General features: G+C 41.2%; 1 protein-coding gene across 1 annotated transcript in view; it reads right to left on the minus strand.

Annotated features, from left to right (window-relative positions):
* Positions 1–17,901, minus strand: part of LOC133465131 (cilia- and flagella-associated protein 44-like) — a 33,280-nt gene that overhangs the window by 6,655 nt on the left and 8,724 nt on the right. Inside the window, 13 exon segments of the mRNA XM_061747587.1 lie at positions 2,968–3,098; positions 3,516–3,678; positions 3,840–3,895; positions 5,690–5,969; positions 6,063–6,205; positions 7,821–8,015; positions 8,156–8,308; positions 8,400–8,510; positions 9,522–9,725; positions 9,800–9,894; positions 10,918–11,017; positions 12,969–13,016; positions 13,416–13,571. Coding sequence (XP_061603571.1) covers positions 2,968–3,098; positions 3,516–3,678; positions 3,840–3,895; positions 5,690–5,969; positions 6,063–6,205; positions 7,821–8,015; positions 8,156–8,308; positions 8,400–8,510; positions 9,522–9,725; positions 9,800–9,894; positions 10,918–11,017; positions 12,969–13,016; positions 13,416–13,571 — 1,835 coding nt within the window.

The raw sequence follows: 17,901 nt of genomic DNA on the forward strand, positions 1-17,901 counted from the left end.
CGTTATGTAGCCAAGCAAGCTAGTGGTAACACTAACGGTTGTAAGCGCACATCCAGGCGTTCTGTCGAATCATGTGTGAAAGTTTTGGTGTGTGTGAAGTAATTTAATTACAATAAAGTAATTTAATTTCAGTAAGTTAGCACCCATTATTTGTGTCATGTTGTAATGTTGGTTTGACCTGACTGATGAGAATACATGATCTGACTAGAGCCTTCCAACCTTTATGGAGCCAAGGCACATATTTTACAATTGAAAAACTCACGGCACACAAACAAACAAAAATGTCACAAAAAGTGCATACATTAATTACTGTATGTACTTCCTGCCATCTAATAGAAGACCATTTATTTGTTCTGTCACTATGCCTCACCGGCATAAATAGATGAACAAAGATACATTATTTATTGTAAATATCATTTTTTGAGCAATTAAGTACACAAGTAGATAGAGTAAACGAACAAGTGATTTAAATAGACACATTGCTCCATCTTGTGATCGGATCGGTTATCAGTTTTTTAAAAACGTTGATCGGCCCCAAAAATCCTGATCGTGTAAAGCAGGGATGTCAGACAAATTTTTGTCGCGGGGCACATTGTTGTTACGGTTTCCCTCAGAGGGCCGTTATGACTGTGAAACCATAAAAATCTTTAATAACCTCATCATTTTTATTTTTTATTTTGTCCTGTTCGGCTGTAACAGACTAACAGCCGAATCACCTCATCATATTATTACACCCAAAATTTATAAACTAGTTTTGGAATCAGAAATCAAGGGTAATGGGTTTTTCAACTATTGTTCATATTTGGTAACTCAAAAATGCTCGCAATATCTCAATGTTATTTATGAAATATGACCATTTGAAATCTTGGTACAGATTTTAACAAGAATCATGGAAGTTGACACACATGATTTGCCTTCGCGGGCCACATAAAATCATGTGGCGGGCCGGATCTGGCCCCCGGGCCTTGAGTTTGACACCAGTGGTGTAAAGCCTTATATATATCTCAAATTCTTATATTTTTGCATAGTTTCACAACTTTAATGTTTAGGATCATGAAACAAATGTAAATACCAGACAAATATAACCCAAGTGAACAAAATCTGTCCAGACAAAATCAACTCGGACAAAAGATTCTACAAAGCTGCAACAAAATGACATGATCCACAGAAATTCCAGAACAGTCGGGAAATAAAATAATTGACATCCATAAGTCTGAAAAGGGTTACAAAAGCCATTTCTAAAGCGTCAGAATTTGAGCGAACCATAGGGAGAGCCATTATCCTCACATGGAGAAAACATGTAACAGTGGTGAACCTTCCCAGTTGTGGCCGGCCTACAAAGATTAGCAATGACTCATCCAGGAGGCCACAAAGGAACTCAGGACAACTCATAAGAACTGGGAAGACCTGTGTTGGCAGTGTGATTTGGGTCATTGTCTTGTTGCATGATGAAGCTTCTCCTGATTAGTTTGGATGCATTTTTTTGTAAATTGCCAGACAAAATGGTTTTGTAGACTTCAGAATTCATTCTGCTTCTACCATCATGAGTTAAATCATCAATAAAGACAAGTGAGCCCATTGCAGAAGCAGCAATGCAAGCCCAAGCCATGACTTTACCTCCACCATGCTTCACAGATGAGCTTGTGTGTTTTGGATCATAAGCAGACCCTTTCTTTCTCCACACTTTGGCCTTTCCATCACTCACATCTTGGTCTCATCAGTCCAGAAAACTTTGTTCCAAAACTTTTGCGGCTCATCTCTTCTTTGTAAAATCCAATCTGGCCTTCCGATTCCCTTTGCTAATGAGTTGTTTGCATCTTATGGTTTGGCCTCTATTATTTCTTCTCTCAAAGTCTTCTTTGAACAATGGATCATGCTACCTTCACCCCTGCCCTGTGGAGGTTGGCAAACCATTTTGTCTGGCAAATTAAAGAAAAATGCATCCAAACTAATCGGAGAAGACAATGACCCAAAACACACAGCCAACACAACAAATTACTTCATCAGGGGGAAAAAGTGGAAGGTCGTAGACTGGCAAAGTCAATCACCGGACCTTAACCCAACAGAGCATGCATTTTACCTCCTGGAGAGGAGACTAAAGGGAGAACCCCCCAGAAACAAACAAGAACTGAAAGAGGCTGCAGTAAAGGCCTGGAAAAGCATTTCAAATGAAGAATGCAACAGTCTGCTGAAGTCAATGGGTCGCAGGCTTGATGCATTTATTACAAGTAAGGGTTATCTCACCAAATAATTCACTTTAAGTTAATTTAATCATGTCTGTTCCAATACCTTTGCTCACTTGAAAAGCGGGTGGCTTCAAACAAAAGGTGCTCTGGCCTGAGTTGTTGAATACATCTATTCAATACCATCAAATGAAAGCTGGAATTCTGAACTTTTGTCTCATATTTATCTTTTTGATGTGAAATGCAAATGTCTTCAGTATACAACAAAAACAAAGGAATTGACCTTACCGTTCCAATACGTTTGGAATACTTATACACACGCACACACACACACACATAGTATATACATACTGCGGCTTCACATTTTTACACACAACTTAATTTCCGAGTTTTTTTTTGCTCTACTTTCTTTGAATGTATGGATTACTTCTGGTGAAATTTGCACCTTTGGAAGTATATTTAGTGAGAAAAATGGTGACGCGTTAAATAATTATTTCAACCGCTGTATGTGCCCTGCGATTGGCTGGCAACCAGTACAGGGTTTACCCCACCTCTCGCACAAAGATAACTGGGATAGGCTCCAACATGCCAGTTGGGAAAATGGATGGGTGGATATATGTCAAGGTCTTAAGTTTTAAGAAATGAATGTGGTTTTAGATCAGATAAAATACATATAGTTTTGCTAATTGTACATGGTTCTTACAAAGGCCAACCAGATAGCTGTTGTTTTAGGAAAAAAAATCCACGTCAGCCAAGACTGATTAGTGATTAGTCATTACAGTACCAGTCTTGTAGCTTTTTGAGTGATAAATGGGAATGCTCCTCTTGCCAGCTCATCTGGTACTGGACTTCATTTAATCGCGTAATCTTCTCACTCTCAGCTTGGTCTTCGAAACGTTGGTCCAACAGCAGTTCCTACTTACAAACATATGCATGCAATGGAGCATAATGCAAAACTTTAATTTATTGGCTCTATGACTCAAGAGCTTTTTAATGGCATCTGTGAAGAGAGCCAAAGGATAGTTGCTAATACATTTGTGCATCTATGATTCATTAATTTCATTACAATTAAATCACTCATCATCACAAAAATGATATGGATCCGTTCGATTTTATGAGAGAAAACAAATGTATAACACATTTGGAGACAAAGCGCTAATGTCATCTACCGTAATCATTACCTGGAAATGTGATAAATATGACAAACAAACGTAACAGCAAAATGTTCCTTCTAAGTCACTGATGTCTATGTTGTTGCATCAATTGAAATAATTAGATTAAAATGTACATCAACTCTTCCCTTATGTAATGCGTGTGTGCGTGCATGCGTACCAGAGGAGTCAGCTGAATGTGTCCTGGCAAGTTAAGGTTTTCATTCAGTAGTATTTTAAACTTGTTCTGGAACGCAGCGAGCCTTTTTCGTTTGGCGAATATCTTCTTGTCAGCTTCCCGACGCCTGCGGTCTTTCTCTAGCTTCTGTTTGGCCGTCTCTATGCTGGAGGGAGCACGAATCTGAGTTTAAAGGTTCTGGTCTTATTGAACGGCAGTTCTGAAGTGTTCACTTAAAGAACTCACTTCATCATTTCAATTGAAAAACATTCCACACTGTATTTAAAAAATACAAAACAAAGACACACTGTCAAATTCATACTCAACCTGTAGGCAGCTGGGTCATCAATGTCTTTGGCTAACACCTCATTCTCCAAACCCACCTATTACAAGAAGATAATGATGTCACTTTTAATTTTTTCTTTTTTAATTTTCACTGTACAACTATGGTACTCATCTATCAAAAACTAATGATTTTCATCCAGGTTGCATGGGGAGCAGTCTAACTGGGGATGCTCAGAATTTCCTGTCTCCAGCAAACTCTCCTATTCCAACATGTGTGATACTGAGGCATTCCCAGGAGGAGCTGTGAAACATCATCCCCCTGCAGTTGCTACGTCTACCCTAGTTGGAAATGCACACGTTATTGTGTGATGTAAATAAATGAAAAATGGCTAATTCTTTTTTGACAAAGCATTCCCGGCTGTACGTTTCGCCTACTTGGGAGGTATTGTATACAGTAGGTAACAACCGAAGACCTATATAAAAAAAAAAATCTTTGGGGGGCATACCACAAACATTTTTATTTACTTTAAAATTTTGACCCATTTTACGCCTTTTATAGAGGTCATATTTTAACGAACATATTTTAAGCTGTTTTAACTTGACCGCAGATGCTCATATCTTTTCAAAATGTCACACATTTGATGAGAGTCCAGTCCTGAAGACATCTTCACATAATTATTTACTCAGAATCATAGCACCACCTACTGGGAAACGTGGCACACATCAAAAGGTCTTGATGTTATTCCTGTAACTTCAGTCAAATGTTACTTGGAAAGAGTAAAATAATGCCGATAGTTTCTCATTTGGCAGGACAGCGGCGGAGGGGTTAGTTAGGCACTGCTGTCCCTCAGCAAGATTAAACTCACACACTCAGAAAACATGCTTCACTGCTGATAAATGTGACAACAGAGAGAAATTCTTTCCCACAGCATCACTACTCTCTAGTCACACCGAGTGAGTGACAGAGGAGGAAGCTGAGCTATAAATAAACTGGAATACCATAATTTCTCGTGTATAATATGCACCCCCAGTTGACCTCAAAATTCTGGAAAACCCTTCTACCTATGTATAATGCATTTTTACAATGCATGATTTTGCTTCTACCCATATGATCAAAACATGAAGCATTAATTTTTTCTGCCAGGTTAGGTAAACTTATGAGCACAACTGTACATATATGCAGTCATACGCACCCCTGTCATATTGGAATGCAAGTGTAGGCTATACCTTTGTTATAACCACTAGGTGGCGGTGGCATATTAGAATGAAAGTGTACACCTTTCTCATAACCTCTAGCTGGTGGTGGCATTTTGGAATGAAAGTGTACAGCTTTTTCAAAACCTCTAGATGGCGGCATACATTTATAAAATGTGAAAGTTTTTTCCCATTTGCCCCTATACCTATGTATAATGCGCACTATTGACTTTTGATAATTTTGCGGGAAAGAAAATGCGCATTATACATGAGAAATTATGGTAATTAATTAATAGTCTTGAAACAGAAAGTCATGGAACTTTGCGCATCAACACTGCCTGCCAGCACTCTGTAAATTTTGTCTGGCTAAGACCTGCATAGCTTAAATGGGACCGTTATGGGCCACCTACACTATTGTTGTGGATGTTATCAGAGACAGCAAAACTAAAAGAGCAACATCCTCATTTAAAAACTGGTAATAACAAGGCACTAGACACAGTAATTTACACAATGTCAAAGTGTACTTCCGGGGCACCTCCACCGAACACTGCAAAGGGTCAAAATGCATCTTCCACAGCCTAAAAGCACTACTCTTGTAACTGATTTGCTCGGTAATGTTCACAAAATGTCTAGTGAGGTGCATCTTTATCCAGAAAGTCAAAGGAGATGTAACTGTACTTGTTTTTTCTGTAACTCACCCTTGGTGAAGGAACCTTGGCCTTTTTTTTCTGCCGTTCTTTCTGCAGCTCCTCATCAGGAAGCAGGCTGAAGGAGAAGATGTTCCCATCATCTCCTGCTGTCAGCACAAACTGGTCATCATGGCTGCAACAGATGTGCCGCAAGTATCCATAATTACTGTCATGAATGCTCAGTTCCCAGTACGGCTGCATAGAGGTTAGGGCGTGATCATCGGGATCCAAAGGATAAACTCTGATGGAGCCTGAGTGCATGCCGCAGAACATCAGCTGTCTGTTGGAGCTGTGATAGAAACAATCAAATCAATCAAAGTATGGGTCCCTATTAATTTATCATACCTGCTAAGTGAATTTTAGCTAGAAACACATGTAATACCTGAAGGTGACTGAACGAATAGGGTCACCATCAGCATTTTGGATAGCCAAGAAGTCAAAAGGCTCAACCAGACATTTTTCTGAATTTTCATCCTGATTCTCAGAGAACTTACAGTGGTACAAAAAACCAGAGTCATATCCTCCCTGAAGAAGAGAAAAATGATTATTTTCAATTTACAAGGTACTTATATTGTCAATTCTTCAATATGCGTAACACACGCAGAGGATTGAAATTACAGTACTCAAGGACCCGCGGTGCTACAAAAGACAAATAATAACATCAATATAAAAGCTCAATAAACAATAGTATATACAGTATAAAAATGATTAATTGAATGTGCAAGTACCAAAGGTCAGGTGACGTGTGCAACATGGTCAAGGTCAGAGAACCAAGGCAAATAAGACGTTCATAAATCCGATGACAAAACCCCAATGCTGCAAAAGTGGCTGGTGTGACCCTGAATCTGGTGTGAGTGTGTGCTTGTGTGCTTGTATTGTGTGTGTGTGTGACTGTGTATGCCTCTACATGTTTGCGGGGCATCAGAGTTCAGGTGGGCAGAGCACAGAAGAGGTAGAGGGGGCAGAGGGGGCAGAGCAGGCAGAGAGTTCAGATTCCTGACAGCCTGATGAATAAAACTGTCTTTGAGTCGGCTAGTCCTGGCCCGCAGACTCCGCAGTCTCCTGCCTGATGGCTACAGATGGAAGAGGCTGTGTGACGGATGGGTGGCATCCCCTGCTATTCGGAGGGCTTTGCGGGTGAGGCGGGCGCTGTTAATGTCCTGCAGGGAGGGAAGAGAGGTTCGATGATCTTCTCAACTGCCCTCATTTTGCGATGGAGAGTCTTGCGGTAGGATGCGGCGCAGGGTCCGTACCACACAGTGATGCAGTTGGTCAAGATGCTCTCTATGGTCCCTCTGTAGAACGAGCCCATGATGGCGGTCAGGGCTCTGGCTCTTCTCAGCTTGCACAGGAAGTCGAGACACTGGTGAGCTTTCTTGGCCAGTGATGAGGTGTTGCTGGTCCAGGAGAGGTCCTCGGTGATGTGCACTCCCAGGAGCTCCGCCGCAGCACCGTTGATTTTCAGTGGAGCATGCTGGGAGTGCGCTCTCCTGAAGTCCACAACAATCTCATTTTTTGTCCCCACGTTCAGGGAGAGAGTGTTGTCCATGCACCACCTGGCCAGGAAGCACACCTCACTCCTGTAGTCTGTCTCGTTCCCGCTGCTGATGAGACCGACCACAGGTGCCACGGGACAGATTGGCCCTGGCTGTCCTCAGGCCCTCCTCATCCCCAGACCTAAAAGCTGCGTTGCGGACCTTCAGTAGTCTGTAGACCTCCCCCGACAGCCATGGCAGCAAAGAGGGGTTACGGTAGACACTCCTGCCTCTCAGCAAGAACTATAACACTCGAACAATATCCCTGATACTCCTAGAAGCACTCAGGCTCCTAACTTGCTCAATCGTGTCTTGTTTGTTTGAAGCATTTGCTGTTGATTATTGACAACTGAGAGAAACAGTTTCCCATAGCATCAGTATTCCCCAGCCGTAAATAAGGACATGATATCCAACAATATATGACCTTGTGTCGACTTTATCCATTGCTATGGAATATTGTATATCCTGCTCTATAAAAGTAGTAAATGTATTCTACACCTGTGTGTCTTTGGTGTACAATCAATTCCCTTCCCTATCAATTTATGATGGCGGCAAAGGTTTTAGGTCATAAAAACAATTGTTATTGTGTGTTTATGTGTACTTGCCATTGAGAGCCAGAATTGGCCAGGCTTTGAGTAGAAACCCCAGTAGAGAGGACTTGGAGGGTCAGGGATATAGATACAAGGCAACGCCTCCTCTTCCTCGTCCTCCTCCTCTTCTTCATCTGTGATCTCATTTTCCTCTCGTTCCTTCTTTCGCTTTTCCTTTAATGCTTGTCGTCTTGCTATTTCCTCCTCTCTCTGAAAACCACAGACGCATGTGAATGAAAAAGTTGTTATGTTTGTGTTGTTAAGTTATTTATACAATTACGCATATATGTTACATGAATATGATCGTTGAACTTCATGTTAAAAAATATCAAATATAATATTTGCAATACCCTGATTCGAGATTTGATGCTCTTGAAGCGAAAGGTTCTTCTGGGCAGTTCAAGTAGTTGGTAGGATTTGCCTGTCTGCAGGGTTTTGGGATCAGGACACGGTACCTCCACAACATGACCACTTAGACACAGGATTAGCAGACTGTTTTCATGCTGGGTAAAAATGGAAATTGTTTTAGTTATGTATTATTGGATTGAATTAAAAGAATGAGTGTGCTCTCTTTCAATCAGAGACAAGACTTACATGGGAATGAGGTGACCACTCCAGTACCTGTACTGGTCCAGGAACACAGACAAAACCGATTGGCTCATATTTTTCTCCGACAGTGAAGAAGAACACAGTGCAGTCTGAGCTCTAAGAATTAAGGTGGGGAAAAAAGAGCAAAAGACTTAATTATATTATGCTAATGTAGGACTACACTCTTGCAGCATTCGCCACATTAATTATGAGTTTAATTAGATGATGAAAATAACTGCATTATCAAATTGTATCACACTTTAAAATGAGTAAAAGAGTAAGGGCTGGTTTAGGCCTTTTCAGAATTTACAATTAATTATGGCGCTATCAAGGTAGATGGCAGCAGGCAGAATTGCCTATGCTCAACGTTTTTTCCTTTTAATAGGCCATTTTTTTTCTTGTTTTTGTCACCAAAGTACTTGTTAACGTGGGGAAATAAAATTTGGATATAATGACTTCATAATAATTTGTTTCATGAAATGAAAAGGATCCACTAGCCAGGTTATACATGATAATTAGGAAACAAAGTTGATTAAAAGTCCCATATTTTGGCTATTTAGACCTCCATAGAGTGACTCTTTAACATGGAATTAGTATAAAAGTGTTAATTTCATAAAAAAAAAAAAAAAAAGCTTTGTTTTGTCATTCTAGTTCTGACAGCTACTTGTTTGACCCAGTTTTGTATCCACTTTGTGCTTTCCTCTGATTGGTTGCCTCCGTGTAGAAGACCCACTTGTGAGAGCTCACGTGTTTGTTATCTTGACAGCACCGGCTCGGGAGCAGAGAGGTAGGCGGAGATCTTCGCTAGTGACGTAAATAAGCTCAAGAAATTCAAATGACCTGCTTTCAGGTCTCTCGGGAGAATAACGTCTGGAATTTAGGAATGAGTGGACGATTTTAATCCATGTTTCACATGTTTACTGAGGCACCATAGAGCCAATATTACATCCTGAATATTAGAAAAGTTGATTTGGGGCTTTTAGGGGGCTATATTTTACTCGAACAAACCATGTAATGTATCAACAAAACTAAAATGTTCATTTGATAAATGTGTTTGCCATGAGATAGTAGTTTGTCTTCCCCTTTGTCCTAGGTAATGAGCAAATGGTGTAATATTTAATTTCTTACCCCGGTGGCTAAGATCGCTCCATTGCATTCATATGCAACTGTGGTTATCGGAGCATTATGAGGTTTAAAGGCTTGTTTGAGGCGCAGCTGGGCCTCAACAATGTGCCTGGTTACTATTTGAAGGCCTGAAGGGTCATAAAGCTCTAGTAAGCGCACCACACCATCTTCAAAGCCAGTCACCAGTAAACTTCCAGTCTGGTTCACCTGGGGACAAATGTAAGAGGGTCTTTCTCCTGTCACACATTGTTAGGAAGGAAGTAGCATCCGTGTACATTTACCATAGGTGGGGCCCAGTGGAGAGCAGTTCCACCCTGAGTGAAGCGGTTACAAGTCAGTTCTGTTTTTGCCAGAAAGTCAAAGACTCGGACTGAACCTGGAAAACAAATATGGAGGTAGATAACCCGTGTTGTGACAGTGTGTTGCAAGTAGGGTAGGGCATCGTTTGAATTGGAGTGATTCCGGTTCCGGTTCCAAACGATTCTAGATTCCGATTCTTTTAGGGGGGTGGGTCAAAAAAGGTTTGAATGGATTCAATCAGGGGTGTCAAACAAATTTTTGTCACTGGCCACATCGTAGTTACGACTTCCCTCGGAGGGCCGCTACAACTGTGAACCCATATCAATGAAAGGTTACCTCCTATACTGTAATTACATACAGTATACACAACACATTGATGAATAGCCAGTTTTGAAATCAGAAGCCTATAAAAACATGTTTTTCAACCATTACATTTCTTTTCAAAGGGGGATTGGTAACAAAAAAAATGCTTGCAAATATCCATCCATCCATTATCTGAGCCGCTTATCCTTACAAGGGTCGCGGGAGCACTGGAGCCTATCCCAGCTATCATCGGGCAAGGAGGCGGGGTTCACCCTGAACAGGTTGCCAGCCAATCACAGGGTACATATAAATAAACAACCGTTCGAACTCACATTCACACCTACAGGCAATTTAGAGTCTTCAATTAACCTACCATGCCATGTTTTTGGGATATGGGAGGAAACTGGAATGCCCGGAGATTGCTCCCATTTTTCATGAGCTGGACTCAAAGACCTAAAACTTTTTCTCCATACACAAAAGGCAATTGCCCTCAAATATTGTTGACAAACCTGGCTAAATCTGTGTTCGTGATCTTTTATCCGTTGTCGAGATAATCCATCCCACATCAAAGGTGTGGCATATCAAGATGCTGATTAGACAGCATAATTATTGCACAGGTGTGCCTTAGGCTGGCGCAATAAAAGGCCACATCGAAACTGGGAACCAAAATGTTTTAATTTGAGCGATCCCGGCAGGACCGAAACGTCAGTCCCGGTTCCATTCGGTTCTGGATTCTCTATGCGCAACCCTAGTTGCAAGCATTTAAGTGTGTATGTACAGTAGTGAAATGACTCACGGTCCAGAGCAGTCGTGGCCATGAGATGACTCTTCTTTGATACATCAAGGCCGTTGATTGCCCCAGCATGGAAGGAAAACAGGCACTCGGGATCAGGAGTCTGTTCACATCGACGTTAAACATCATCAGTGTGGGCAACCAAATAAATAAATAGATAAATACATTGCACATACTAGATTAGGGTCAGTATTTGTTCATGCAAAATATATGGAAGTGATTTTTTTTGTAGTGTTGCAATACAATTTTACTTTGAATTCAATGTTTTCTGGAATTATGTCATACCACCCCTGGCAAAAAATTATGGAATCACAGCTTTAACATTTAAATGTTTAATTTATGAGGAAAAAAAGGCAACTCACTGATCTTCCAAGAACAATTTTTATTCAAAATGCCACCATTCTGGCTTTAAGAAACACTAAAAAAGGAAAATTGCTGTATTCAGTCACAATTATTTTTTGGAGAAAGTAGAGGAAAAAATACATGGAATTGCTCAATTCTGGGGAAAAGAAAATACAGAATCATGAGAAACAAACAAACAAAAATACTACACCACTAGTATTTCGTTGCACCTAACAGCTTGCAGTCTGTGAGGCATGAACTTAACAATATTCTTCATCAATCCGGCACTAAAACGTCCTCAAATTGCTGTTACCACCGCAGCTTTGCAGGTTGGAGCCTTGTCATTGACCATTTTTCTGATTTTCCAACACAGATTTTCAAATGGATTGAGATCCAGACTATCTGCCCGCCATGACATTGGCATTATATGTCTTTCTTGAAAGGTTTTTACAGTTTTTGCTCGATGGCAAGATGCATTATCATCTTGAAAAATGAGGTAATCCCCAAACATCCTTTCAATCGATGGAATCGGAGGTGTCCAAAATCTCCATGTAAACTTGTGCATTTATTGAAGATATAATAATTGCCAGCTCCCTCGCCTTCCCTGACATGCAGCCCCATGTGATCAATGACTGTGGAAATTTCTCTGTTTTCTTCAGGCAGTCATTTTCATTAAACTCATTGGAATGACACCAAACAAAAGTTCCAGCATCATTACCTTGCCCAATGCAGATTTGCGATTCATCACTGAATTATCATTTTCATCCAGTCATCCACCGTCCACGATTGCTTTTCTTTAGCCCGCTGTAGTCTTGTTTTTTTTCTATTTAGGTGTTTAGGATGGCTTCCGTACAAATGCTGTATCAGGCTGTCGTGGTGAAGAAGGAGCTGAGCCGAAAAGCAAAGCTCTCGATTTACCGGTTTCAATACACGTTCCTATCCCCACCTATGGTCACGAGCTGTGGGTTGTGACCGAATGAACAATATCGCAGATACAAGCGGCACCTTGATACCTTCCTGAAGATTTATAATTCTCTCCTTTGTTTCAACTGATTATCTCTCTTGTGTTGGAGCCATGATTCATGGCAATCCACTTGGTGCAACACCTCTCCAAGGTGTGAGCACTCTTATTTAACTGCTGTATAATTCGCAGATGTAGGACTTTGTTTTAGAACTGAAAATTACAATTCCATAATATTTTCCTCAGAATTGAGCGATCCTGTATTTTGTATTTAAAAAAATATGACTAACTACAACAATTTAATTTTGGTTTTTTTGTGTGTTTCCTAAAGCCAGAAGGGTGGTAGTTTGACAAAAAAAAAAATATATGTGGAATATCTGTGATTTGCCTTTATTTCTGCAAAATTAAACATTTAAATGATCATCCTCCAGGAGCAATGATTCCATAATTTTTGCCAGGGGTTGTACACTGGGAGTTTCTGAAGGTTTGACCATGTCGGATTCCAAAATCGACAGATTTACAATACTGGCTCTGTTGTGATAGTTTTGTCAATAATTTGGAAACTGGAACTGAAGCCGAGACGGCAGCTTTGGCCGTAAATGTTAAAAATATACCTCCGTTTCGTACATACTTCATAGTCTCATAGACAGAATATATATAAATATGGAAACAATTTTAAAAAGTACCAATGTTGCAAATATACACACTTTTCAAATCACTTTTAAAATCATCAAGGATGGGGTAGCCTTACTGTGTATGTGAATGAAAGATCCACTTTCCAAATGGCTCCATTGGTATCCTACCAGACCACAGAGGAGATAACTCAGTTTAGATCATTCAATGAGGCAAAGGTCATGTGAAATACTGGGAATGGAAAGTATTCAGACCCCCTTAAAACGTTCACTCTTTGTTATATCGCAGCCATTTGCTAAAATCATTTAAGTCAATCTTTTCCTCATTAATGTACACACAGCACCCCATATTGACAGAAAAACATGGAATTGTTGAAATCTTTGCAGATTTATTAAAAAAAGAAAAACTGAAATATCACACAGCCATAAGTATCATAAATCATTAAAAAATGTTAATGATTTTCGCAAATGGCTGCAATATAACAAAGAGTGAAAAATATAAGCGGGTCTGAATACTTTCCGTACCCACTGTATGTGTTTTCAATAAGTGATTGGCGACTGCTGACCTGAGCAAACCAAATTGTAGAATCAGGCTGTGAGCTTTTCACTATTGAAAAAAGGCAGACATGGCGCCCAACCACCATCTCATTCATGGGCTCCATCTCAAACCTGCTGTTTTCACTGCTACTGTCAGCAGCGTCGATGGTCTCAAAGTCCCAGCCCTGCAGGATCAAAGTAAACACCATACACCAACGAGCCATAACATTATTTTTTATGTCTTTATTGAACATTTACAAAACAAATTAACACAAGATACATTATGAAAGAACAAAAACAAATGTTTAATTGAATGAGGACAAGTTTGACTTGTTTAATAATGAAATAGGAAGCTAATCATAAACAGAAGAAATGGGCAACTTAAATGATGGTGGGGGCCGCAATTTTTCATTTGTGCTTACAGGGGACAACAGACCGTGCACTTCCGAACCAGATGTGTGACAAAAATGCCATTTGATCAAAATATCTGCATGTCTGTTTTTGTTTTTTTGTTTTTAACTGAACCAATGCACATCACAGTATAATACAGCCCTATGGGGGGCGCAAGTCAGTGCAAACTGTAGGCCGGTCCCAAGCCCAGATAAATGCAGAGGGTTGCGTCAGGAAGGGCATCCTGCTTAAAACTTTGCCAAACAAATATGAGCGTTCATCCAAAGAATTCCATACCGGATCGGTCGTGGCCCGGGTTAACAACGTCCGCCACCGGCACCGTCAACCTGCAAGGCGCCGTTGGAAATTCAGCTACTGTGGGTCGAAGTCAAAGAAGAAGAAGAGGTGGAAAGCGGGTTCTTTGGCAGAAAGAGAAGAGGAAAGCACAGAGCCTAGAACTGAATGTGGGGACTTTGAATGTTGGGACTATGACAGGAAAATCTCGGGAGTTGGTTGACATGATGATTAGGAGAAAGGTTGATATATTGTGTGTCCAGGAGACCAGGTGGAAAGGCAGTAAGGCTAGAAGTTTAGCGGCAGGATTTTAATTATTTTACCATAGTGTAGATGGGGAGAGAAATGGAGTCGGGGTTATTTTAAAAGAAGATTTGGCTAAGAATGTCTTGGAGGTGAAAAGAGTATCAGATCGAGTGATGAGGCTGAAACTTGAAATTGAGGCTGTTATGTGTAATGTGATTAGTGGCTATGCCCCACAGGTAGGATGTGACCTAGAGGTGAAAGAGAAATTCTGGAAGGAGCTAGACAAAGTAGTTCTGAGCATCCCAGACAGAGAGAGAGTCGTAATTTGTGCAGATTGTAATAGACATGTTGGTGAAGGTAATAGGGGTGATGAAGAAGTGGTGGGTAAGTACGGCATCCAGGAAAGGAACTTGGAGAGACAGATGGTGGTAGACTTTGCAACAAGGATGCAAATGGCTGTAGTGAACACTTTTTTCCAGAAGAGGCACGAACATAGGGTGACCTACAAGAGCGGAGGTTGGAAGCACGCAGGTGGATTACAGCTTGTGCAGACGATGTAATCTGAAGGAGGTTACCAACTGTAAGGTAGTGGTAGGGGAGACTGTGGCTAGACAGCATAGGATGGTGGTGTGTAAAATGACTCTAGTGGTAGGGAGGAAGATTTGGAAGACAAAGGCAGAGAAGAGAACCATGTGGTGGAAGCTGAGACACGACGAGTGTTGTGCAGCTTTTCGGGAAGAGGTGAGACAGGCTCTTGGTGGACGGAAGGAGCTTCCAGAAGACTGGACCACTACAGCCAAGGTGATCAGAGAGGCAGGCAGGAGAGTACTTGGTGTATCTTCTGGCAGGAAAGGAGAGAAGGAGACTTGGTGGTGGAACCTCACAGTACAGGAAATCATACAAGGAAAAAGGTTAGCTAAGAAGAAGTGGGACACTGAGAGGACCGAGGAGAGGCAAAAAGGAATACATTGAGACACCGGGCAAAGGTAGAGGTGGCAAAGTCCAAACAAGAGGCATATGATGACATGTATGGCAGGTTGGACACTAAAGAAGGAGAAAAGGATCAATACAGGCTGGCCAAACAGAGGGATAGAGATGGGAACGATGTGCAGCAGGTTAGGGTGATTAAGGATAGAGATGGAAATATGTTGACTGGTGCCAGCAGTGTGCTAGCTAGATGGAACGAATACTTCGAGGAGTTGATGAATGAGGAAAATGAGAGAGAAGGGAGAGTAGAAGAGGCAAGTGTGGTGGACCAGGAAGTGGCAATGATTAGTAAGGGGGAAGTTAGAAAGGCATTAAAGAGGATGAAAAATGGAAAGGCAGTTGGTCCTGATGACATTCTTGTGGAGGTATGGAAGCATCTAGGAGAGGTGGCTGTGGAGTTTTTGACCAGCTTGTTCAATAGAATTGTAGTGCGTGAGAAGATGCCTGTGGAATGGAGGAAAAGTGTACTGGTGCCCATTTTTAAGAACAAAGGTGATGTGCAGAGCTGTGGCAACTATAGAGGAATAAAGTTGATGAGCCACACAATGAAGTTATGGGAAAGAGTAGTGGAGGCTAGACTCAGGACAGAAGTGAGTATTTGCGAGCAACAGTATGGTTTCATGCCTAGAAAGAGTACCACAGATGCATTATTTGCCTTGAGGATGTTGTTGTTAAAGTACAGAGAAGGTCAGAAGGAGCTACATTGTGTCTTTGTAGACCTAGAGAAAGCCTATGACAGAGTACCCAGAGAGGAACTGTGGTACTGCATGCGGAAGTCTGGAGTGGCAGAGAAGTATGTTAGAATAATACAGGACATGTACGAGGCAGCAGAACAGCGGTGAGGTGTGCTGTAGGTGTGGCAGAAGAATTTAAGGTAGACGTGGAACTGCATCAGGGATCAGCCCTGAGCCCCTTACTTTTTGCAGTGGTGATGGATAGGCTGACAGATGAGGTTAGACTGGAATCCCCGTGGACCATGATGTTAGCAGATGACGTTGTGATCTGCAGTGAAAGCAGGGAGCAGGTGGAGGAACAGTTAGAAAGATGGAGGCATGCACTGGAAAGCAGAGGAATGAAGATTAGTAAAACAGAATATATGTGCATGAATGAGAGTGGTGGTGGGGGGAAGAGTGAGGCTACAGGGAGAAGAGATAGCAAGGGTGGAGGACTTTAAATACTTGGGGTCAACCGTCCAGAGCAATGGTGAGTGTGGTCAGGGAGTGAAGAAACGGGTCCAAGCAGGTTGGAACGGGTGGAGGAAGGTGTCAGGTGTGTTATGTGACAGAAGAGTCTCTGCTAGGATGAAGGGCAAAGTTTATAAAACAGTGGTGAGGCCAGCCAAGATGTACGAATTAGAGACAGTGGCACTGAAGAGACAACAGGAAGCAGAGCTGGAGGTGCCGGAAATGAAGATCTTGAGGTTCGCTCTCGGAGTGACTAGGTTGGATAAAATTAGAAATGAGCTCATCAGAGGGACAGCCAAGGTTCGATGTTTTGGAGACAAAGTTAGAGAGAGCAGACTTCGATGGTTTGGGCACATCCAGAGGAGAAATAGTGAGTATATCGGTAGAAGGATGATGAGGATGGAGCTGCCAGGCAAGAGAGCTAGAGGAAGACCAAAGAGAAGGTGAGGTGTATGTCGTGAGGGAAGACATCATGTCGAACACCTCAGTTGGTGTTCGAGGGGAGGATGCAGGAGATAGGCTTACATGGAAAAGGATGACGCGCTGTGGCGACCCCTAACGGGACAAGCCGAAAGGAAAAGAAGAAGAATGTACATCACAGTATAACCATCAAATGCATGTACAAAAGACGCACTCTTCAACAACAAAGGGTTTGAAGCAATCAAAAAGTAACTATGTACTGTGATTTCCCCGTCCTCCCACCCCCAGTGAAAGCTCTCAGATAAAAAAAATACCATTCAAAGATGGCAGAAACCACAAGACCTTATTTTGTGCATATTTTCACAAAAATCAATACAATCAAAATTTTTATATTACCCAATTTTTTCCTGCATGTCATTCAAAATCCTCAAATTATTAGGAATACTTACTTTGCAGTGTCGGGCATTTCACTCTTTGTTTAAGGAGCCCTGGTGCGTCTCTCCTGTCCTGCCGCTTGTCCAAGCCACCATACCATATATCCCTCCCACAAGCTCCACAACTGCCATTAAGGTGGACCTTTTTGCTCTAAAGTCAAATTGGTTTTCACTTAAAAGATTGCGTTTGTCAATAAATTTGGCGTGAATAAACACAGTGATGTTTTTATTTTGTGTGTATATATATATACTGTACATACATACAACCCCAATTCCAATGAAGTTGGGATCAGAATCAGAATCATCTTTATTTGCCAAGTATGTCCAAAACACACAAGGAATTTGTCTCCGGTAGTTGGAGCCGCTCTAGTACAACAGACAGTCAATTTACAGAACACTGTTCTTGTATTAAACACAAATAAAAACAGAATACAATATTTAAATTATGTTCAACCTATATTTAATTGAATACACAACAAAGACTAGATATTTAATGTGCAAACTGATAAACTTAATTGTTTTTAGCAAATAATCATTAACTTAGAATTTTATGGCTGCAA

The sequence above is a fragment of the Phyllopteryx taeniolatus genome, chromosome 15 (genome assembly GCF_024500385.1).
Source record: "Phyllopteryx taeniolatus isolate TA_2022b chromosome 15, UOR_Ptae_1.2, whole genome shotgun sequence".
NCBI classification, from domain to species: Eukaryota; Metazoa; Chordata; class Actinopteri; order Syngnathiformes; family Syngnathidae; genus Phyllopteryx; species Phyllopteryx taeniolatus.